The sequence below is a fragment of the Nicotiana tabacum genome, chromosome 10 (assembly GCF_000715075.1).
Source record: "Nicotiana tabacum cultivar K326 chromosome 10, ASM71507v2, whole genome shotgun sequence".
NCBI classification, from domain to species: Eukaryota; Viridiplantae; Streptophyta; class Magnoliopsida; order Solanales; family Solanaceae; genus Nicotiana; species Nicotiana tabacum.
This window is the reverse complement of record NC_134089.1, coordinates 95,580,299-95,605,268: the sequence shown is the minus strand read 5'-3', so window position 1 is coordinate 95,605,268 and position 24,970 is coordinate 95,580,299. Positions and strand designations below refer to the sequence as shown.

General features: G+C 41.5%; 1 protein-coding gene across 1 annotated transcript; it reads left to right on the top strand.

Moving 5' to 3' along the window:
- On the top strand, positions 1-24,970 carry LOC142165249 (uncharacterized). Its single transcript, XM_075223844.1, has 3 exons — positions 1-1,286; positions 5,853-5,886; positions 24,056-24,970. Exons 1-3 carry the CDS (start codon positions 1-3, stop codon positions 24,968-24,970), a joined length of 2,235 nt encoding a protein of 744 aa, XP_075079945.1.

Sequence of the window (24,970 nt, the reverse complement as noted above, 5' to 3'; positions counted from 1 at the left end):
ATGGATAAATTTTTCACGAGGTTGGACCATTCTCAACCAAGTCCTAGTTGTCAATCCTTGATCCAAGCGAATGTCAATCTTTCCTATCTTATAAATGAACTCGATTTGGGGTCACTTAAAGGTGATCCAGGAGAAAGAATACTTATTTCTGACTATAACCCTAGAATACGAGATGAAGTAAGGAAACATTACATTCAACAAGGTCCTTGTCAACCTTCCAAGCATCAATTTCCCAAAACTCTAATAGGAGGAAGAATGCGTCAATTTGTTCCAAGTTGGTTCAATGGTCAATTTTCTAAATGGTTGGAGTATAGTGTGAAGAAAGATGCGGCATTTTGCTTATGTTGTTATTTGTTCAAAAATGAATTTATTCATGGAAGTGCGGGTGAATTTTATACAAAAAATGGTTTTAGGGCTTGGAATAAGGGTCTTGAAAGATTGCGTTTACACGTTGGTGATGTTATTAGTGTCCATGATAAATGTTTCAAGAAGATGCTAGATTTATCAAATCATCATCAATCAATTCAACTTGTTTTTGATAAGCACTCCGAGAGGTTAAAAAGTGAGTATCAAATGCGTTTAGAAGTATCAATTGATGTGGCAAGACTTCTATTATTGTATGGATTGCCTTTTAGGGGCCATGACGAAAGTGAATCTTCAACAAATCAAGGCCTCTTTCTAGGATTCTTACGATGGCATGGGGACAAGCATCCGGATGTGGGAAAAGTAATATTAGAAAATGCTCCACAAAATGATACTTTGACTTTCCCTATAATCCAAAAGGATATTATCAATGCTTGTGCAAAAGAAACATTAAAGGCTATAATTGGAGACTTGAATGGAGATTACTTTGGTATATTAGTTGATGAGTCCAAAGATATCTCACACAAAGAACAAATGGCTCTTGTTTTGCGTTATGTTGATAAGAATGGTGAAGTGGTAGAGCGATTTGTTGGTCTTGTTCATGTTAGTGATATATTGGCATGCTCATTGAAGGAAGCAATCTACTCTTTGTTTTTGGACCACTCACTAAGTACATCCCAAATACGTGGACAAGGTTATGATGAAGCTAGTAACATGAGGGGAGAGATAAGTGGTCTTAAGACTTTGATTATGAAAGACAGCTCATCGGCATATTACATTCATTGCTTTGCTCATCAATTGCAATTAACACTTGTAGCTATGTTTAAAAAGCATTTGGATGTCGAAGACTTCTTTTGTCATGTTACTAATGTGTTGAATGTCATTGGAGTATCTTTTAAGCGCAGAGATTTGCTTCGCCATCTGTCACACCTCCTTTTCTGCGCGCCCGCCCCGATGGGTTAAATGCGCGAGGGAGTTTTTCAAATTTAAGTGACAATATTCGAAATGGGATTATTTATTTAGAGTCGCCACTTGGGAAAGGTTTGGCTTTTGGTGTCCCAAGTCACCGGTTTATCTTGAATCCCAAATCGAGGAAATTTTCGACTTTTCCAAATGAAGTCTGCGAACCAGAAATTCTAAGTAAGGAATTTTGTTGACCCGAGGGAAGGTGTTAGGCACCCTCGAATCCTGTGGTTCTAGCACGGTCGCTTAAATTGTTATAATGGCTAAATATCTGATTTAAATACATGTTATGACTTACGTGCTTTTATTAAGTTTAAACCGCTTTTATTATTATCATTTATTTTTATAGAATTGCAATGTCGTGAAAATGCATCTCGAACCACGTCACAATCAATGTACCCGTGGTCGTCGACACATTTTGACTCCGTTGAGATTCAGATTTGGGTCACATCAATGTGCACCCGTGTTTAAGAAGGTCAAATTATTAAACCGCGCCTAAAGAGTCTAGCGCGTTATTATTTTTGTAGAAGGCCATGAAATTCACTAAACGGCCTATCCCGAATTCTAAAATATTTATTATGGTTATTTACTGAGGGCCCCGCAATTTTGTGTTTTATTTGGCGAGGCTCGTCTCTATTTTTTAGAAAGGATATCCTAAAGTGGCTACATTTCTAATGCTTTTGTCTCTAAAACTAGAAGAGAAAGGTACATGCTAATTTAATTATATGCTTTGGCCTAATCCGAATTCTTATGGTTAATTATTTACAAAGTTGAGAAAAACATTATACTTCAATGAAAAAATGCTTTAATTTGACAAAAAAATCCATTTATTCTAACGAAATACAACACTTAATCCGAACAAACATCTTTAGGTCGAATTTAGATTAACTTGCTTAAACAGGGTTAATAGAATTCCTTATTAAAGAATACTACCAATGATATTCAAAATTAATCCTATAAACTGCCTAAAGAAATCGAAAACTGGACGATTCAAAAACTGTATTATACTTGGCTAGGTTTAATAGCCATTTGCCCCTACTTATTCAAAACATGCTGAAAGAGTGAATTTAACTTTAGCAATCGCACTAAATAGTTTCACATTTCATGTGTTACATTTACATCCTGTATGCTACTAAACGAATCAAACACCACAGTTTCAAATCAACACAAACATTAATTAAGTACAAGCTTACTAATGTATTCTCTCTCAGGCTACAAGTTAAAGGATTTATACATCTTTAACAATATTCGCAAAGCTATAAGTAAGGCAACAGATGATTAAAAATTCTTCGGATCTTTCGATCCAACTTTCATTGCGACATCAGTTACATCAGACAGATTCGAAGTGTGTACCTGAGGAGATGCTTACAATGAAGAAAGAAAGAGAGTCAGTTGAGCAACAGTGCAAGCGAAACAGCAGTAACAGATGAACAAACAGCAGGACAAATTCCCAGTGCAAGGTGCAGTTTAGAACCAATGAAAAATGGCAGAATGTAGCAAATTCCCAGCAGAGTGAATCAGAATTTGGGCAGAATAGATCCAGAAATGAACTGATGCTACACACAACTAGTAATCTCAAACAGGACTCAGAAGAAATCAATATGGAACAAGGAAATCCAGACCAGTGAGAATCAAGACAAAGATGAAGATGCAGTCCCTCTTTTCTGTGTTATGCCTCTCTCTATCTATTTCTGTCTGTGTGTGTTAATATGTGTGTGTCTCTATGTCTATGTGTGTATATCTTCAGCCCCCCTTCTATCTGATCTCCTGATCTTCTCCCTCCTTTTAAACTGATGGAAGTCCTCCTTTTATAAGCCTAAAATCAAACCTTTAACAGCCTGTTTAGATCATCAGAACACCTTCCCATGTGCTGCCCCTTTTCAGTTTCCACTTAGCTAATTAAGTATAAACCTCCCCCATCATATTCCCTAGCAGTCTTACTCTTGAGTAATGTTTATTATTTCTGAAACTAAAGTAGAGTATGGGCAGCAGAATGTGGTTTGACAGCATATGCTGTCAAACTATTTTAATTCAGAAAGGGGGCCTTTATGCACATGTGGTGCACAAGTGCACATGCCATCAATTCAGTTTGCAATTACAGACCACACCTTAGATTTCTGAAATCCAATTAATAACTATAAGTAACTAGACTCAGTTCCTAATTAGATTCAGGCAATGCTTAACAGCAGCAGGTCAATTTGTTATTGTTCAGACAGTTAAAACTAATTGACGACACATGTCGACTCGACTATATTAATCATAACATGTACAATCGTAGCCAAAATCAGACATTCAACAGTATCACACAAGGGGTTCAGATTGCAATGTTAATACAGAATGGCCCTGGGAACTAATTGAACGAACCAATTCAAATTCATTTGATTGTACAGCTTACACATACACATTATCAGTGAATAGAAGAGGGACTTAATCAAACACGTAGGTTCAGGCAAAGTGGACAGGACACAGTTGATAAAATTCAGGGACACAAATTAAACAAAACATGAACAGACCTTTAATCAACACATGGACTAAAAATAAAGGAAAGAGGAAAACAAAAACTCACCATAAATCCCGAAAAATCAAAAGTCTTGGCTTGAATTCGAACAGGCCCTTCTTGGGGTTGAAAGGACTTTAATCGAAGTGTTCTCAGTGATATCACTTTGACTAAAATCCATTAGACCCTAAATACCTTGGCTCGAACGGATACGGACCAGTGACAAGGAACCCTAAGGTTCCAAAAATCAGATCTGGGATTCATGCTTCCCTGGTCAGATTCGGACCAAACCAAGCATGGTTTGGTCACGAGGGGGTCTGGGGAGTGTCTGGTGTGAAACTGGGGTCAAACGGTGTAAGTCAGGTTCCGACTCGAATCTTCAAATGAAGATTCGAGAAGGTGGGAAGGGATTCGAGCTAGGTGGTTAACAGATCCATGTTCAGGGTTGTGAGGGGGTTCTACGGTGTTAAGGTGGAGGTCACCGGCGTTCATGCCGCCGGCTTTCATGGTGAAGAATACAAGGGCGGCTAGGGTTTGGAGGGGAAGGGGATGAGGACGAAGGCCGAGGTCTCGGATATGAGGGGTAGGGTATGGGAGGAAGGTTATATATGGAATGGGTGGATTGATTTCAACCGTTGGATGAGGCGAGATGGAAGGCCAGGATCCTTCAGTTAAAGGGGAACGATGTCGTTTTAGACTAAAGGGGGTTGGGTCGGTCCGGGTGAAATGGGTCGGGTTCATCAGTGGGTTATGGGGAAGTGATCTTGGCCGTTGATCAATCTGAGATCAACGGCCCAGATCAGACTGGATTAAAACGGTGTCGTTTGGACGTTTTTTGATGTGGGCTGGTCCGGACCGGGTTACACAGGGGTTTTGGGTTTGAGTTATGGGCCTCTAATTTAAAATGAAAATAAGCCCAACTGATCTTCAACCCAATTTTGCACTCTCTTTTATTATTTATTTATTTTTTTTATTTTAAAACAAAATCTGAGTAAATCAAATTAAAATTAAATAAACACTTAATACAATTATTTGCACATATATATTAAAATATTTAAAGCAGGTCAAATCAAACAAAAATCACGGACAAAGATGCCTATTTATGATTTTTCTTTTTAATAACCGGATTACGGTTCCAACTACGCATGACACATACATTTTTTGTATTTTGTTTTAATAAAAAATAAAAATGGACAAAAATCATAAATAATTAACAAAATGCCACGTAAAAATCCGAAAATTGTACAGCAGGACCATTTGTTAATATTTTTCATTTCTTTTTGGAGCGATTGTCGCGTAAGACAAAAATCACGTGCTCACAGTTGCCCCTCTTTGTTTGGAAACACGAAGGGTTTTCGTGCAAAGATAAAGTGAGCGGATATGAGCGATTTTTGCCTATGGACTACTCCGTGTGAAGCATGTTTTTTTTTTGAAAGTTTTGACCGAATCTTTGCTTCAAAGATTTCCTACATATCCTGGGCTAAACAGGAATCAGGTCAATGTAGTTCGGGAAGCTTCGGTAGTTGGGACTACCATGGGATTGCAATGCTTGCCGTTACTGCTGTTGCTGTTGTCACCTGCTTTACTGACCGCCTTATTACAACCAAAAAAAAACTGAAACTGAACTAAGTACTTATATGCATGTCAACTGCTAGTTACAAGATCCCTATCTATGATTCTTTTGCGACTTGATCATGGGTCTTAGCTGATTTTGCTTGGAGACTTCGATCCGAATCTTGATGCTTGCGAGTTGTAAGTGCTTGTTTAACCTCTGGGATACTCAGTGAGACGTGACTGGCAGAGTTCTGGACCTTAATCGAATGTTGGAGTCAATCTGCCTTCCATTTACTCCGATATCTCGGGACATCTTCTTTTTTGTCTTTTTCTTCTTTGATTCTGAGCTGAGACTCATCTCGTGGGTCATTTCGATCCGTGTGGCTCGAGGTTAGACCTGCGGGAGAAAAACAAACAAACGAACGAAATTTTCTGCCCCAGTTTCACTAGGAAAATTTCGTGAATTATTCGCCAGGGAGTTCATAAAATTGATAAAAGAGGGTATGCATGCTCAGTTCAGGGTTGGGGCCCTAATACCGACTAGCTGGGGAGAAGTTCGGTTTTAGAGTTGAAACTCTAATACTGACCAATTGGGGGAAAGTTCAGTTTAGGGTTTAAAACCCTAATGCTGATTAAGAGGAAAAGTTCAGTTTAGGGTTTAAAACCCTAATGCTGGCTGAAGGAAAAAGTTCAGTTTAGGGTTTAAAACCCTAATGCTGACTGAAAGGAAAAGTTCAGTTTAGGGTTTAAAACCCTAATGCTGACTAAGGGAAAAATTCAGTTTAGGGTTTAAAACCTTAATGCTGACTGCATGGAAAAAGCTCAGTTTAGGGTTTAAAACCCTAATGCTGGCTAAAGGAAAAATTTAGTTTAGGGTTTAAAACCCTAATGCTGGCTGGATGGAAAATTCAGTTTAGGGTTTAAAACCCTAATGCTGACTGCATGGAAAAGCTTAGTTTAGGGTTTAAAACCCTAATGCTGATTGCATGGGAAAAGTTCAGTTTAGGGTTTAAAACCTTAATGCTGACTAAAGGAAAAATTCAGTTTAGGGTTTAAACCCCTAATGCTGATTGCATGGAAAAGCTCAGTTTAGGGTTTAAAACCCTAATGCTGGCTGAATTGGAAAAGCTCAGTTTAGGGTTTAAAACCTTAATGCTGGCTGAAAGGAAAAAGTTCAGTTTAGGGTTTAAAACCCTAATGCTGATTGCATGGAAAAGTTCAGTTTAGGGTTTAAAACCCTAATGCTGATTGCATGGAAAAGCTCAGCTTAGGGTTTAAAACTCTAATGCTGGCTGAATGGAAAAAGTTCAGTTTAGGGTTTAAAACCCTAATGCTGATTGCATGGAAAAGCTCAGTTTAGGGTTTAAAACCCTAATGCTGGCTGAATGGAAAAAGTTCAGTTTAGGGTTTAAAACCCTAATGCTGGCTGAATGGAAAAAAGTTCAATTTAGGGTTTAAAACCCTAATGCTGACTAAAGGAAAAAATTCAGTTCAGGGTTTAAAACCCTAATGCTGACTGAAAGAAAAAATTCAGTTTAGGGTTTAAAACCCTAATGCTGACTGGAAGGAAAAGCTCAGTTTAGGGTTTAAAACCCTAATACTGGCTGAATGGAAAAAGTTCAGTTTAGGGTTTAAAACCCTAAAGCTGATTAAAGGAAAAAGTTCAGTTCAGGGTTTAAAACCCTATTGCTGACCGCATGGAAAAGCTCAGTTTAGGGTTTAAAACCCTAATGCTGGCTGAAGGGAAAAAGTTCAGTTTAGGGTTTAAAACCCTAATGCTGACTGAAAGGGAAAATTCAGTTTAGGGTTTAAGACCCTAATGCTGACTGGCTGGGAACAAAATTCGAGAACAACAACTGACCTTTTTTTTTTGAATTTTCTTGTTTTAGTAGAAGATAAAAGGGAGTTTCGTGGAAACTTACCTTTCGAGTGAATTCCTTATTGCCAAAATATTTCTTGTACCTATGTACCTTCTTCTTTGGGCGACACCTGCTTCTTGCATGGTTGTCTTGGATTAAACCTGTTTCAACTTTTCAGACAAAGAACAATTGTTAGTTCGGAAATGACGGTCGGTTTGGTGACCTTGATCGTTCCCGGTTGCTTTGTTGCGTCTTCATTTCTGTTGCGAAGTCCCGCCATTGATTTGATTCATATGTCGAAACCCTTTAGACTGCTCAGGCTTGTATTTCCAGATTCTGTGATGATTTGCCTCGTAAGGCTCTTTTTTCTTTTCTCTCTTTTTTTTGTCCTGTTTCGCTTGGAGGTTCTCAACGGGGATTTTATTGGAGGTATTCTGTGGGGATTTGTACAAAAGGAAGCCCTGTGGGGGAATATTTACAAAGTGGATTCTTTGTGTGGATTTTTGTACAATGGGGCATGCTGGGGATTTGTTTCGAAGCGGGCTTTCTAGGATTTGTTGGGGTAAGCTTGTTGGGGAATTTTTACAAAGGGACTCGCTGGGGATGTGCTGGGGAAATTCCAACGGGGATTTTTTTTTTATATATATATCGGGGAGACTCTGTGGGGGATTGTACAAAGGGAGACTCTGTGGGGATTCGTCCGAAGGCGGACTTGTTGGGGGAAATTTCTCTTTTTCCTCTTTACTTTGAAAACCATCAAACGTCACGATTCATCAGGCTTAGACAAACGTACCAACGAAACGAGGTGTTTTCCTTCATGAAACAGAATTCCGTGCAACCAAACCTGCCACATGTCCTTTCCGGTACATCTAGAACTTGGTCTTAAACATACAAGATATTCGAAGAAAAACAAATAAAAGATAAAACGAATTTCAGAAAAGGAGTGCCCCCTTCGGGATGAGAAAGACTTATCTGAGGAAGATAATGTTGGCTTTAAATGACATGACATGCTCTTTGGACTGGACGCCTGACTTTCCATGGGCTTGCGTTTCCCTGAACCAGAACGGATCTGTGATTTCAAACCTGGTGGAACTTTGCCGAAACCTCCTTGGGTGGAGTCACTCTTTCGGCCAACAGCGCCCTTTGCGGGTTTTCGCTGGCTGACCTCTCTCATTTCTCTTCCTGTCATCACTTGATAGCACTCTTTGTGAGTTTTTGCTAAACAAGCTCTCTCATTTTGGTCTCTCTACTCCCTTCGCCTCGCGGTGCCCGAAGGTTTTCACCGACGAGACTCTCTCATTTTATTTCTCTCAATTCAGAGTGTGTCGGTCTCCATTTGTGACGCTTATTGGTTTCCCACTATCTTTGGTAATTGATTTGAAGGCTTATGCTTGGTAAAGAGAGGTAGATGATACTAACTTCTAAACTGCTCGACGTGCCCCGGTTTCAATTTCAGGGTGAATGGGATTTTATTGTTGGTATGACTGAACCTCAAGGAGAGGCTGCCTACGTATCCTTTCGGAATCAAGTCAAACGTAGTTCAGGCCTCAATCAATGTTTTTTTTTTGTTTTCTTTTTTTTTTGTAAGCGACTCAAAGGCTTGTAGAGAGAATTGGGTAGTGTTTGGGGAGTAGTGGGGAATAAAACCTCCTTCATTTCAAATGTGTCAAGACTACTGGAGTATAATTCAGACGTAGTATCTTTTGACTGCATCTGCATTTACTGCTGTTTCGGGGTCATTTCCTTCGATATCACCTAAATACAATGCTCCTCTCGGCAATATCTTTCTTATGATGTATGGGCCTTTCCAATTTGGAGCAAATTTCCCTTTTGCTTCCTCATGATGCGGCAGAATACGCCTCAGTACCAGTTGACCTACTTCGAAATTCCTGGGTCGGACCTTCTTGTTGTAAGCACGGGCCATTCTTCGTTGGTACAACTGTCCATGACAAACTGCGGCCATTCGCTTTTCATCAATCAAAGTCAATTGCTCTAACCGAGTCTTGACCCACTCGCTGTCTTCGATTTCTGCTTCGACAATGGTTCGAAGTGAAGGAATTTCTACCTCTGCCGGTATTACAGCCTCGGTCCCATAAACCAAAAGATAAGGAGTCGCTCCTACTGATGTGCGTACCGTAGTGCGATACCCCAACAATGCAAATGGTAACTGCTCATGCCACTGTCGGGAACTTTGGATGGTTTTCCTCAAAATCTTCTTGATGTTTTTATTCGCTGCTTCTACAGCACCATTGGCCTTTGGCCGATAAGGAGTAGAATTCCTATGCGTTATTTTGAATTGCTCGCATACATCTCCCATCAAGTGACTGTTCAAGTTTGCTGCGTTATCTGTAATGATAGTCGCAGGAATACCGAAATGACAGATAAGATTTGAGTGTACGAAGTCCACTACAGCTTTTTTAGTGACCGACTTGAGAGTGACAGCCTCTACCCATTTTGTGAAGTAATCGATGGCAACCAGTATGAATCTGTGTCCATTCGAAGCCTTTGGTTCGATTAGTCCAATGACATCCATGCCCCAGGCGACAAATGGCCAAGGTGCAGACATGGGATGCAGCTCCGTGGGAGGTGCATGAATCAAATCACCGTGCATCTGACACTGATGACACTTCCGAACGAAGCTAAAGCAATCCTTTTCCATGGTCATCCAGTAATAACCTACTCGAAGGATTTTCTTCGCTAAGACATACCCGTTCATGTGAGGTCCGCACACACCTGCGTTTACTTCGTGCATGATCTTTCTCGCCTCCTCGGCGTCGACACATCTTAGTAGATTGAGGTTCGGGGTCCTCTTATATAACAATTCCCTGCTCAGAAAGAAACCACTTGCATGTCGCCTAATGGTCCTCTTTTGATCTCCAGTAGCATGCTCGGGGTATTCTTGTGTCTTCAGGAACCTCTTGATGTCATGGTACCAAGGCTGCGTATTTGATCCCGCCCCGATTACGTTGCAGTAACCATGTCTTTCCTTGATTTGGATTTCCAAAGGATCGACGTGGGCGTTGCCCGGGTAGGGTAGCATTGAAGCCAAAGTAGCAAGTGCATCTGCCAGTTCATTGTGACACCTCGGGATATACCTGAACTCTATTGATGTAAAGCGCATGCCGAGGTCCTCCACATGTTGTCGGTAAGGGATAAGTTTGACATCCCGAGTTTCCCACTCGCCTTGGGCTTGCCGGATAATCAAGTCAGAATCTCCCAAAATCAGTAAGTCTTCGACATCCTGATCGATTGCCATATGCATGCCCATGATGCAGGCTTCATACTCAGCTGTATTATTTGTGCAAAAGAAACGAAGTCTAGCTATGGCAGGATAATGCTTACCAGAAGGCGAGATCAGAATTGCCTCAATCCCTACACCTTTGGCATTCACGGCTCCGTCAAAGAACATCTTCCAAACACGAGCGTCCTCCGAGACCACTTCTACGATGTTCACTTCTTCATCTGGAAAGTAGGTACTCAATGGCTGGTATTCCTCATCGACCGGATTTTCGGCCAAATGATCTGCTAGCACCTGGGCTTTCATTGTCGTGCGAGTGACATAGACTATGTCGAATTCAGTAAGCAGGATTTGCCACTTGGCCAGTCTTCCAGTAGGCATCGGTTTCTGAAATATATACTTCAAAGGATCCAACCTGCTTATGAGGAACGTAGTGTGGGCTTGGAGATAATGTCTCAGCTTTTGAGCAACCCATGTGAGAGCGCAACATGTCCTTTCCAGCAGAGTGTATTTGGCCTCGTAGCCGGTGAATTTCTTGCTCAGGTAGTAGATTGCTTGCTCTTTCTTTCCGGTTATGTCGTGTTGCCCTAGGATGCAACCGAAAGAGTTCTCTAAGACTGTCAGATACAAGAAAAGTGGCCTCTCTGGTTCTAGAGGGACCAAGACTGGGGGATTCGAAAGGTATTCTTTGACTTTATCAAAGGCTTCTTGACACTCAGTTGTCCATTTGATCGCCGCATCTTTCCTTAACAGCTTGAATATGGGCTCACACGTGCTTGTCAGCTGGGCAATAAACCGACTGATGTAGTTCAACCTGCCCAACAAACTCATCACGTCTTTCTTCGTTCTCGGGGGAGGCAAATCTCTGATAGATTTTATCTTAGTTGGATCTAGTTCGATACCTCTCCTGCTTACGATGAAGCCCAAAAGTTTGCCCGACGGAACTCCGAAAGCACATTTGGCTGGGTTCAGCTTCAAGTCATACTTCCTTAATCTCTCGAAGAACTTCCTCAAATCTTGGATGTGATTATCCTGCGTCCTGGACTTGACTATCACGTCGTCCACGTACACCTCTATTTCCTGATGCATCATGTCATGAAAGATGGCAGTCATGGCCCTCATGTAAGTAGCCCCAGCATTCTTCAAACCAAATGGCATGACCCGATAACAGTAGGTGCCCCAAGGCGTGGTGAAGGCAGTTTTCTCGGCGTCCTCTTCATCCATCAATACCTGATGATACCCAGCGTAACAATCTACGAAAGACTGTATTTCATGTTTGGCGCAATTATCAACGGGGATGTGGATGTTGGGCAGTGGGAAATTATCTTTGGGACTTGCTCTATTCAAATCTCGGTAATCTACACATACCCGAGTCTTCCCGTCCTTTTTCGGTACTGGAACCACATTCGCCAACCATGTTGTATATTGGACTACCCGAATCACTCCCGTTTTCAGTTGTTTAGTGATCTCCTCTTTAATCTTGTCGCTGACCTCAGTTTTGAACTTTCGTTGCTTTTGTTGAACTGGAGGACAATCAGGATGAATCGGCAATTTATGAACCACTAGATCAATACCTAGTCCCGGCATGTCATCATATGACCAAGCAAACACGTCTTTAAATTCAAAAAGAAGTTGAATTATCGCATCTCGCGTTTTCTTGTCCGTGTGAATGCTTATCTTGGTCTCCCGGATTTCCTCCGGGGTTCCTAAATTTACCGGTTCAGTGTCATTCAGATTTGGCTTAGGTTTATTCTCGAAATGTTCCAAATCTCGGTTTATTTCCCTAAAAGCCTCTTCTTCGTCATATTCTGGTTCTGAGTTCATTAATTCACAGTTAAATAGCTCGTTGTGATCTGGGCGTGAAGTCCGCAAGCATGTCATATTTAAAACCGCATTATTATAACTGAAAGGAAAGATAAAAGGAAAAATAACACAAATCAGAACAAAAGAAAGAATGGGAAAGCAATGATGATTTTTTTTCATTTTCTTTGGAAAGTTGGAAGACAACAATGTTTACAACTCAGGAATTCAAAACAACAATTGAAAGGAAGAAAACGTTCAAGTTATGTCCTGGAGACAACTTGTGACACAGGAAAGGTGGCAGGACAGGTCTACCCGGACTTCCGTCTAGTCGGGAATGGCGTGGCCTCCCAGTTTTGAAGTTTGGCATTCGGCCCCACGTACATCATCTCAGCAGTGCTTGTGCCTTCACCTGGTTGAACCATGTGGACCTCGTAGAGCATCTCTCTCATCGCCCCATATATCTCCTCGATTTCCTCAGCTGTGAAGACCTCATCATCTTCTTCTTCAGCGTACCCTGGCCTGATGAAAGTTGCATATAAATCCGGCAATGGTCGAGGTAACTTCCAACCCTCATTTTTCCTTTTCTTTGCCCACTCTTCGTTTGCTGGAGTAGGTTTGAAACCTAGTCCAAAAGGTTTCTTGGTGACTGGCAAGGAAATGGGTTCTGTTATTCCCTGAAGGGTTCGTCCAAGCCCTTTTCCTGGCCTAAATCTGTGCCGGATCATTTCTTTGGCCACCATAACCGAGGCGTTAGACAAGAAAGGCTGGGGGCAGGGTATTCCCTCTTCGTGCTGCTCTTCCAGTACAATCTCGAAAGCTTGATAGACCGTATGTTCGCTCCCTTCTCTTGGTTCAAGGTATGGGATAGATGGGTCCCGATAAATAGCATGCTCATCTTCCCCATGGACCACGATCTCTCGGTCTTCGTACTCGAACTTCACCATCTGGTGAAGAGTGGAAGGCACAGCTCCTGCCGCATGGATCCAAGGTCTGCCGAGGAGGAAATTGTAGGATGTATCCATGTCGAGCACCTGGAAGGTTACTTCAAACTCGACTGGCCCTATGACCAACAACAGGTCTATTTCCCCCATGGTATCTCTCTTGATGCCGTCAAAAGCCCTTACACAGACATTGTTGGGTCGGATTCTTCCGGTCCCAATTTCCATTTTTTGTAGCGTGGAGAGCGGGCAAATGTCAACACCTGATCCCCCATCCAACATTACCCGCTTGACATAGTAGTCCTCACATTTAATTGTTAGATGCAAGGCCTTGTTGTGTGCCGCTCCTTCCGGGGGTAAATCGTTTTTGTTGAAAGAGATTTGGTTGACGTCGAAGAATCTTTCTGTCATCTGCTCTAGTGTTCTACCGAGGTTTCAACTGGCACATATGCTTCATTCAGGGTCTTCAGTAAGATCTTTTGATGCTCGGTCGACCTCATCAACAATGACAGCATGGACACTTGCTCGGGGTACTTGCGCAGTTGATCTATCACTTCGTAATCCGGCATTTTCATTTGTTGGAAGAACACTTCCGCTTCTTCAACACTTACGGGCTTCTTTGGCGGGAAGCGCCTTTGTGTGGCGTTGTTCAGCTCTTGGGTATTTGAATACCTTCCAATGAAAGTGTTTTCTGGAAGTTCTCCCATGACCTCTTTACCTTTGTACATTACCAAAGTCTTTTGATAATTCCACGGCACTGTGGACGGGTTGGTCATTGGCTTTTGTGGCACGCGTCCGATAACCACTGGCTCATTCAGCCGAGGTGGTTGAATCATCCCCCGGACCACATAGGCCCCTTTTGGCACGTACATAGGTTTTGTCTTTTTGATCCCGAAGTTCTGCGTCTTCTCAGCTCGACCTCGTGGTATGTAAAGAACTCCATCCTTTACCGGTACCACTTTCTTCTCCACCTTCTTTTCAGGCTCGCTCTTTATAGCCTTGGCCTCCTCCCCCTTTTCTGGTTTCTGGTCTGTTTCAGGCCTTTTCCCTGTGTCGACAATGGCAATTATAGCTTTCAAAGCAAGGTCGAATTCTTTGTCTTCGCAAATCATTCCGATCAGCGGCCCATTATTGTGAGCAGGCAATGGATTGTTAGTCACATTTGGGATCTCTTCGTCCCTTAGCACTATTTTCCCTTGCTCTATCAAATTCTCGACCACTCTTTTCAACGACCAGCAGTCATTTGTATCATGTCCCTCGGCCCCTGAATGATAGGCGCATCTGACTCCAGCTTTGTAAGAAGGTGACGTTGGGTTTTGCCTCGTTTGATGGATTGGTTGTAAGAAACCCAACTGGACTAGCTTCGGGAACAAAGTAGAGTATTGTTCACCTATGGGCGTGAAAGTCCGCCTTCGAGGTGGCTCCTGAGGGCGAAAGTTATTCTGCGGGGGTTGTGGGTTATAGTGGTTGCGGTAAGGAGGCTAATTTCTGGGAGGTGGAGCTGGGCCTCGGTTGGCTTGTTGTGGTGGATGGGCATAAGGCTGGGCATTCAAGACCATATAAGGTTGATGAGCATATGCCAAATTTGAGTGGGGGTAGTAGTGTTGTGGGGTTCTTTCCGGAAAACGGGGCCTGGGATGACGATACTCCCTTGCTTCCGAGGCTGCCATGGTCGTTTCTTCCTTCTTCTTCCCTCTTGTTATTCCTCCGGACCCGCTTTGGACGGCTTGGGAGGTCGCCCTTATGGCTGCTTGACTCAGAATCCTACCTGTTTTCAGACCATTCTCCACCATCTCTCCAATCTTAATTGCTTCTGCAAACGGCTTTCCCATGGCTGACATCATGTTTTGGAAATAGTCAGACTCTTGAGCTTGGAGAAAGGTAGTGACCATTTCCACTTCATCCATGGGAGGCTTCACCCTCGACGCCTGCTCACGCCACTTAATAGCATATTCTCTGAAGCTTTCTGAAGGTTTCTTCTTTAAATTTGACAGAGAATTTCGGTCTGGTGCAATGTCGATGTTATACTGGAATTGTTTTACAAAATCTCTGGCGAGATCATCCCATATATGCCATCGGGACATTTCCTGGTCCATATACCATTCCGAGGCTATCCCTACTAGACTTTCCCCAAAATATGCCATTAGCAGTTCTTCTTTTCCGCCGGCTCCTCGCAATTGGTTGCAGTATTTCTTAAGATATGCAATGGGGTCACCGTGCCCATCGTATTTCTCGAACTTTGGGGTCTTGAAACCCGCTGGCAGGTGCACGTGAGGGAACATGCATAGGTCGGCGTAAGAGACGCTCTTCTGCCCGCTCAATCCTTGCATATTCTTCAAACTTTGTTCAAGGCTTCTCATTCTCTTGGCAATCTCATTTTGTTCTGCAATTCTGGGGTTCTGATCCTGCCCGGGTGCAAGCTCGCACTGAGGCGGTGGAGGATTAGTGCTGGTAGCGAACCTAGTTGGTTCCATTGAGAACGATGGTGCTTGGAATGTAAAAGAGGATGAGTCAAAGCTCGGCTTGTATGTGGCAGGCTGTGCCGTAATCGGGCAAGGCGGTGCAGTAAAGATGTTCATGCTTGCATCGGTGGCTGACATTCGGGGATGAGGCTCAGAAGGCGATCCAGCAGAGAAGGCTGAGGTGGCTGGGTACCCGAATGGGGTAGCAGGATAATTTATGGGGACATTAGAAGTCCCACTTGACCTGGAGAATAATTCAGGGAATCCGGGGACGACACTTGGCGGCTCTTTCCCATTATTCCAGTCGTCCAGCATTTCCAACATGCGGAGCCGTAGGATTCTATTTTCCTCCGCAGTTTGCGGATTCAGGTGTGAGGACGGCTGAGATCGAGCTCTCCTCGGAAACGGGGATTGTTTGCAACGGAATTTCTGAAGACATTTCCACACTTCCTTTTGACCTGGTGAAGTAAGTGTGAGTACTGCTTCTGGTCCTAACAACAGGTAGTTGAACACTTCTCCTTGACCTCGTGAAGTATGAGTGCGAGGCCAGACTTTCACCAAACCAACCGTCTTTTCCAAAAACCCTGAGGTACTCAACGACAAACGCACGGTTAATTTGCAGCAAATAACAGATAGTCAATCTCACGTTGGGCATGATGCACCTATACAGTTGAGTGGATTACTACATGTTTGCTACGAGAGCATGCGTCATTCCGGCATTTTTCCTCTTATTATTTTTTCCATTTTTTTTTGTTTTACTTTTATTATTTTTTTTATTTTGCAGTAAAAGAAATGCGACCGGATCCGATGAGGACTGCCTACGTATCACGATGCCTACGTGAATCAGATCGTTACGTAGTTCGAAACATACAAATGAGCGTAGAAAGCAGCACACTTTTTATTGTTGAAATGGTCTATTACAAGCTATATTTTGCAAAAGGAAAAACAAACTTTGAAAATAAACCTAGACTCAAAACAGACTAAAATTACTCTTACGGAAAAACAGGTAGAAGATGCTAAGACATAGACTTGACTTATGAGTACATTATAGTTTTGAGAATTGGTGTCCGCGGGGCATCGTTCGGCCTCGCCGCGGTCCTAGGTGTGAGATCCCTCTCGAGTTGTTCCAGCTCATGCATGGTCTTCTTGACATAACTCATCACTGCCGAGAGGACGGTAACGCTGGTCATGTTCTCACATCGTAGACATCGTCGGGTGATGGCATAGGCAATGGCCTTGATCCTATTTCTGGTTTGCTTCTTCTCTATAAGTAGGCATTTTATCTGATCGCTGCACATCTTGAATACCTGAGCATCCTGAATATGCTGATTCTTCAGTTGCCATACTTCTAACTTCATTCGGGCCAACAAGTCGTACCAGTATCTGCTCTCAATTTGGAGATCCTTGGCCTGATTAGCTGCTTTGATTTCAAGTGTAGCCATCTCTCTTTTCATTTTAGCAATAGTTTTCTCGTGGTCGCCTTCCAATTGATTAAGGTATCGGCGATGCTTATCTGCTCTTGTATCCCACTGTGCCCTGAGCTCTGCTATGACGTTTTCGGATTTCTCCAAACCATCTTGCCATTCCCTGATTTCACTTTTTAGCCTTTTTATCAGCTGCTCGTCTGATCGACGCCTCGACTGTTTATCCGCATCCACCCTTATCTGTTTGATCTGGGCTCTGAGCATTTCGTGTTCCTGAATTAACTTGTTCCGCTCTCCCAGATTGGTAGCAACTTGCACATTTTGCTCATATTTCAAGCCTTCCACTTGTCGCTTCAACCTGCTGATTTCGGCGCAATAGCCTCTTTCCTTCGCTAACCAATCTCACTACTTTTGCGATGATTCGGTGAAATTCCGGATGTGGGGTCTCTTATCCGGCCTTTCATGCTCAAATTCCCTTCTATACCATGCAAGGTAACCTGGCGCCGTCTCTCCTTTGGCTCGATCCCGCACGCAAGTATCTGATTTCAAATATTGACACTCACTCCAGATCTGGCGAATCTTCATTTCTGGGAATTGTCCGTTAGGACTTATCTCAACTGCTTGAGTGCTAAGATCTTCTTCATGAGGTACTGTCTGGCATCTTCCGAACTGTCTCAAAACTCGGCAGGGTGCGTGGTTGAATGCTCTTAAGCCCCATCAGTAAGAAATGAGTTTTAGCTGCCGACATATATAGGATCTCATCAACAGGCAACCATCCTAGCGTCCATTGTATTTGGCTGGCAGTAAGAGCTTGAAAGAACGAGGTCCATGCCAGGACTCCTTTGGGCAAACTGATCTCTTTGGTTCTCGTGTAAAATTCTTCTATGCAAGTCTTTTCTGGGGAACCATGGCTCAAAATCTCGGAATGATGGCAGAGGTGCTCGGTCATCCATATTTGTAGGAGCAAGTTACAACCTTCGAAGAAGTTTCCCCCAGCTTTACAAGCTGTAAGAGCTCGAAAGATGTCAGATACCACCATAGGTGCGAGAGTACTGTCATTTTGCGTGAGTAAAGTGCTGACGACCCCGGATATCTTCAAATCAATGTTTCCGTCTTTCCTTGGAAATACCAGAAGGCCCAGGAACATCATCATGAAAGCTACCCGTCTGTGTTTGTCCCACTTCTGACGAACACCTTTGCTGCACAGTTTGTTGATTGGATTATTGAATCCCCCCTCATGACCGTACCTATCATATATGAAGCATGGAGTACAAAATCCGGCTGCCAGATCCGGGTTGTGGACCGTTCTGGGTAGCTTCAATGAATCTAGGAACCGATGTACTGTGACAACTCTTGGGGCGACCAAGTATTTTTGCCTCAACGGAAGTTCAGCATTCCCGAGGTACCCGGCCATTTCTTCCAAAGTCGGGGTGAGTTCAAAATCATAGAAATGGAAAACATTGTGTGCCGGGTCCCAGTAGGTAACCAGAGCTCTTATGATATCTCCCCGAGGCTGGATTTCCAACAAACCCACGAGACCTTTCAGATATTTCTTGACCTCATTTTGTCCTTCAACACCTAGATCATTCCACCATAGCCGTAACTTGACAGGGATTTTGGTCATTATTGAAAAATGTTCATTTTGCATCGTGCTCATCCTGCACATTTATTAAGGTGATTTTAACAAAACTGACTTGACTCAAAAATATTTTACAAAGGGGATCAAGTTTTGAACACGGTCTTTAAACACTTCGGGGACGAAGATTTTAAGGCTGTGTGGGTCAACTGGACAAAAATGCTAAACAAGACCCAAAGGTGGCTGTTTATGCAAAGTCAGCCTTCCGGCGTCCCTTTTCGGGAACATTCGGCTATTTATGACAAAACAGCATCACCTGACTTATTTATGACTCTTTTAAAATTTGACACATTTTTTTTCTTTTTTTTTATTTATTTATTGATTTTGGCTATTTTAGCAAAAATGGGGTTGAACCCGACGAGGGTTGCCTACGTATCTCACATCCGGTGAGAATTAAACCGGCGTAGTTCGGGCTATCGTGAATAGAGAAAATCAAATAAACCTAGAAAACAAGAATATATATTTTTATACTATTTTTTTTTCTTTTGAAAAGAGATAAAGACTAAAGAAAATATTTATTATTTTTTTTAAGAAATATTTGGACTATTAGTCTAAATTTATAAAAGGGGTACTACGAAAGAAACAACATTTTTTTTTTGAATTATGAATTTTCCGTTTTTTTTTTACTTTTAAATAAATACCTTCTCTTTTTTTGATTTTGAAAATGATAAAAAGAAAAATTTTATATTATTTTTTTTTTTTAAATCAAACTAGAAGACAATCTTTTTTTTATATATATATATATTTTTAGAAGAAATTCTGGCGAGGTTTCGACACTACTCGGACATTGGTTTTTCCAAAAGAAGTAATTATCTCCCTACGCTGCTATTTTTCCCTTTTATTTTTAGAAACCGGTCAGCATGCGGAACTGAAGCAAATAAATGCGCAAAACAAATAGGATGCAGCAGGATGGTCTTTTCATTTCAGGTTGCTAGTCCTAGACGGACCCAACCCCTGTGTTGAGTCCCCTAAGTCAAATGCAACATGATGCAAATAAGCGTTCCTACTAGGGATCCGACATGAAGTGTCGTTATACTAGATTCACAACCTGAGTATTTGTTCTAGACTGTGTACCCGAGCGGACAACTCGAGTCGAGGAGGGGGCTACGTACCGGGGACCCGCGAGATCGTCCGGCTTTGTAACTTGTCTGACCTCTTTCTTATTTCAGGTATTGACACTAACAGAATAGGGAATCTCGACCAGCGAGCTTCTCCCCGGAGGTAAGAAGATAAGGGTTTCGGCATAATTTATATACAGTTCAAATAATATCAAAGCGGTAAAAGACAACATTTAGCACGTTATGCAAAATCATGTAATAAAGATCAGATAATAAAGCCAAATATAAAAATTATTCTAAGCTCGAATTCTTGAACCCTGAACCAGTGGTTCTGGGTTGCATCTCCCCAGCAGAGTCGCTAGAGCTGTCACACCTCCTTTTCTGCGCGCCCGCCCCGATGGGTTAAATGCGCGAGGGAGTTTTTCCAATTTAAGTGACAATATTCGAAATGGGATTATTTATTTAGAGTCGCCACTTAGGAAAGGTTTGGCTTTTGGTGTCCCAAGTCACCGGTTTATCTTGAATCCCAAATCGAGGAAATTTTCGACTTTTCCAAATGAAGTCTGCGAACCAGAAATTCTAAGTAAGGAATTCTGTTGACCCGAGGGAAGGTGTTAGGCACCCTCGAATCCCGTGGTTCTAGCACGGTCGCTTAAATTGTTATAATGGCTAAATATCTGATTTAAATACATGTTATGACTTACGTGCTTTTATTAAGTTTAAACCACTTTTATTATTATCATTTATTTTTATAGAATTGCAACGTCGTGAAAATGCATCTCGAACCACGTCACAATCAATGCACCCGTGGTCGTCGACACATTTAGACTCCGTTGAGATTCGGATTTGGGTCACATCAATGTGCCCGTGTTTAAGAAGGTCAAATTATTAAACCGCGCCTAAAGAGTCTAGCGCGTTATTATTTTTGTAGAAGGCCATGAAATTCACTAAACGGCCTATCCCGAATTCTAAAATATTTATTATGGTTATTTACTGAGGGCCCCGCAATTTCGCGTTTTATTTGGCGAGGCTCGTCTCTATTTTTTAGAAAGGATATCCTAAAGTGGCTACATTTCTAATGCTTTTGTCTCTAAAACTAGAAGAGAAAGGTACATGCTAATTTAATTATATGCTTTGGCCTAATCCGGATTCTTATGGTTAATTATTTACAAAGTTGAGAAAAACATTATACTTCAATGAAAAAATGCTTTAATTTGACAAAAAAATCCATTTATTCTAACGAAATACAACACTTAATCTGAACAAAAATCTTTAGGTCGAATTTAGATTAACTTGCTTAAACAGGGTTAACAGAATTCCTTATTAAAGAATACTACCGATGATATTCAAAATTAATCCTATAAACTGCCTAAAGAAATCGAAAACTGGACGATTCAAAAACTGTATTATACTTGGCTAGGTTTAATAGCCATTTGCCCCTACTTATTCAAAACATGCTGAAAGAGTGAATTTAACTTTAGCAATCGCACTAAATAGTTTCACATTTCATGTTTTACATTTACATCCTGTATGCTACTAAACGAATCAAACACCACAGTTTCAAATCAACACAAACATTAATTAAGTACAAGCTTACTAATGTATTCTCTCTCAGGCTACAAGTTAAAGGATTTATACATCTTTAACAATATTCTCAAAGCTATAAGTAAGGCAACAGATGATTAAAAATTCTTCGGATCTTTCGATCCAACTTTCATTGCGACATTAGTTACATCAGACAGATTCGAAGTGTGTACCTGAGGAGATGCTTACAATGAAGAAAGAAAGAGAGTCAGTTGAGCAACAGTGCACGCGAAACAGCAGTAACAGATGAACAAACAGCAGGACAAATTCCCAGTGCAAGGTGCAGTTTAGAACCAATGAAAAATGGCAGAATGTAGCAAATTCCCAGCAGAGTGAATCAGAATTTGGGCAGAATAGATCCAGAAATGAACTAATGCTACACACAACTAGTAATCTCAAACAGGACTCAGAAGAAATCAATATGGAACAAGGAAATCCAGACCAGTGAGAATCAAGACAAAGATGAAGATGCAGTCCCTCTTTTCTGTGTTATGCCTCTCTCTATCTATTTCTGTCTGTGTGTGTTAATATGTGTATGTCTCTATGTCTATGTGTGTATATGTATGTATTTTTGCTCTCTCCCTTCCTAGATCTCCTTCTCCTCTTCTTTCTTCCTCCTTTTAAACTGATGGAAGTCCTCCTTTTATAAGCCTAAAATCAAACCTTTAACAGCCTGTTTAGATCATCAGAACACCTTCCCATGTGCTGCCCTTTTTCAGTTTCCACTTAGCTAATTAAGTATAAACCTCCCCCATCATATTCTCTGGTAGTCTTACTCTTGAGTAATGTTTATTATTTCTGAAACTAAAGTAGAGTATGGGCAGCAGAATGTGGTTTGACAGCATATGCTGTCACACTATTTTAATTCAGAAAGGGGGCCTTTATGCACATGTGGTGCACAAGTGCACATGCCATCAATTCAGTTTGCAATTATAGACCACACCTTAGATTTCTGAAATCCAATTAATAACTATAAGTAACTAGACTCAGTTCCTAATTAGATTCAGGCAATGCTTAACAGCAGCAGGTCAATTTGTTATTGTTCAGACAATTAAAACTAATTGACGACACATGTCGACTCGACTATATTAATCATAACATGTACAATCGTAGCCAAAATCAGACATTCAATAGTATCACACAAGGGGTTCAGATTGCAATGTTAATACAGAATGGCCCTGGGAACTAATTGAACGAACCAATTCAAATTCATTTGATTGTACAGCTTACACATACACATTATCAGTGAATAGAAGAGGGACTTAATCAAACACGTAGGTTCAGGCAAAGTGGACAGGACACAGTTGATAAAATTCAGGGACACAAATTAAACAAAACATGAACAGACCTTTAATCAACACATGGACTAAAAATAAAGGAAAGAGGAAAACAAAAACTCACCATAAATCCCGAAAAATCAAAAGTCTTGGCTTGGATTCGAACAGGCCCTTCTTGGGGTTTAAAGGACTTTAATCGAAGTGAGAACACTTCGACTAAAATCCATTAGACCCTAAATACCTTGGCTCGAACGGATACGGACCAGTGACGAGGAACCCTAAGGTTCCAAAAATCAGATCTGGGATTCATGCTTCCCTGGTCAGATTCAGACCAAACCAAGCATGGTTTGGTCACGAGGGGGGTCTGGGGAGTGTCTGGTGTGAAACTGGGGTCAAACGGTGTAAGTCAGGTTCCGACTCGAATCTTCAAATGAAGATTCGAGAAGGTGGAAAGGGATTCGAGCTAGGTGGTTAACAGATCCATGTTCAGGGTTGTAAGGGGGTTCTACGGTGTTAAGGTGGAGGTCACCGGCGTTCATGCCGCCGGCTTTCATGGTGAAGAATACAAGGGCGGCTAGGGTTTGGAGGGGAAGGGGATGAGGACGAAGGCCGGGGTCTCGGATAGGGGGGTAGGGTATGGTAGGAAGGTTATATATGGAATGGGTGGATTGATTTCAACCGTTGGATGAGGCGAGATGGAAGGCCAGGATCCTTCAGTTAAAGGGGAACGGTGTCGTTTTAGACTAAAGGGGGTTGGGTCGGTCCGGGTGAAATGGGTCGGGTTCATCAGTGGGTTATGGGGAAGTGATCTTGGCCGTTGATCAATCTGAGATCAACGGCCCAGATCAGACTGGATTAAAACGGCGTCGTTTGGACGTTTTTTGAAGTGGGCTGGTCCGGACCGGGTTACACAAGGGTTTTGGGTTTGAGTTATGGGCCTCGAATTTAAAATGAAAATAAGCCCAACTGATCTTCAACCCAATTTTGCACTCTCTTTTATTATTATTTTTTTTATTTTAAAACAAAATCTAAGTAAATCAAATTAAAATTAAATAAACACTTAATACAATTATTTGCACACATATATTAAAATATTTAAAGCAGGTCAAATCAAACAAAAATCACGGACAAAGATGCCTATTTATGATTTTTCTTTTTAATAACCGGATTACGGTTCCAACTACGCATGACACATACATTTTTTATATTTTGTTTTAATAAAAAATAAAAATGGACAAAAATCATAAATAATTAACAAAATGCCACGTAAAAATCCGAAAATTGTACAGCAGGACCATTTGTTAATATTTTTCATTTCTTTTTGGAGCGATTGTCGCGTAAGACAAAAATCACGTGCTCACACCATCTTCAAGCTGAAAAACTGGAGCAATTACTTGAGTCTGGTGAAATTCATACCGGGCGAGGACTAAATCAAGAACGCGGGCTTCATAGACCAGGTGATACTCGTTGGGGATCACATTTCAAAACATTAGGTAACTTTATTGTTATTTTCTCATCTATTATTCGTGTGCTTGAAGTGATTGAACATGAAGGTTCTACCTCAAATGAGAGAAATCAAGCAAAATATCTTTTGAGTGAGATAATAACATTTAAATTTGTTTTTATGCTTCACTTGATGTTGAAAGTTTTGGCAATGTCAAATGAGTTGAACAAGATCTTACAAAAGAGAGATCAAGATATTGTTAATGCCGTGGAGTTTCTTAAGATTACAAAGAAAAGATTGCAAGATATGAGGGAAACTGGATGGGAATCTTTGCTAGATGACGTTTCCTCATTTTGTCATATGCATGATATTATAATTCCCAGGATGGATGAATCCTATTTTCCTGGAAAGTCGAAGCGCAAGTCTTCTGGTATTTGTTATTCACACCACTTGCGTGTTGATATCTTTTATGTTGTAATTGATGTGCAAATTCAAGAGCTTAATGACCGTTTTGGTGTAGTGAGTAGCGAATTGCTTCTTGGGAAGGCTAGCTTGAATCCAGTCAATTCTTTTGCTAATTTTGATAAAGGTAGAATAATGGCTTTAGCAAAATGTTACCCAAATGAGTTTGATGAAGTACAGATTCGAGACTTGAGTTATCAACTAGATACTTTCATAATTCATATGCGAGCTGGCAATCCCAAGTTCTCCAACTTGCAAGGAATTAGTGATTTGGCAAAAGCATTGGTTGAGACAAATCTTGTGGAGACTTATTCGTATGTTTATCTACTTGTGAAGTTAACTCTGATTTTACCTTGCTACCGCAACTGTGGAGAGAGCATTCCCATCCATGAAGCAGATAAAGAATGA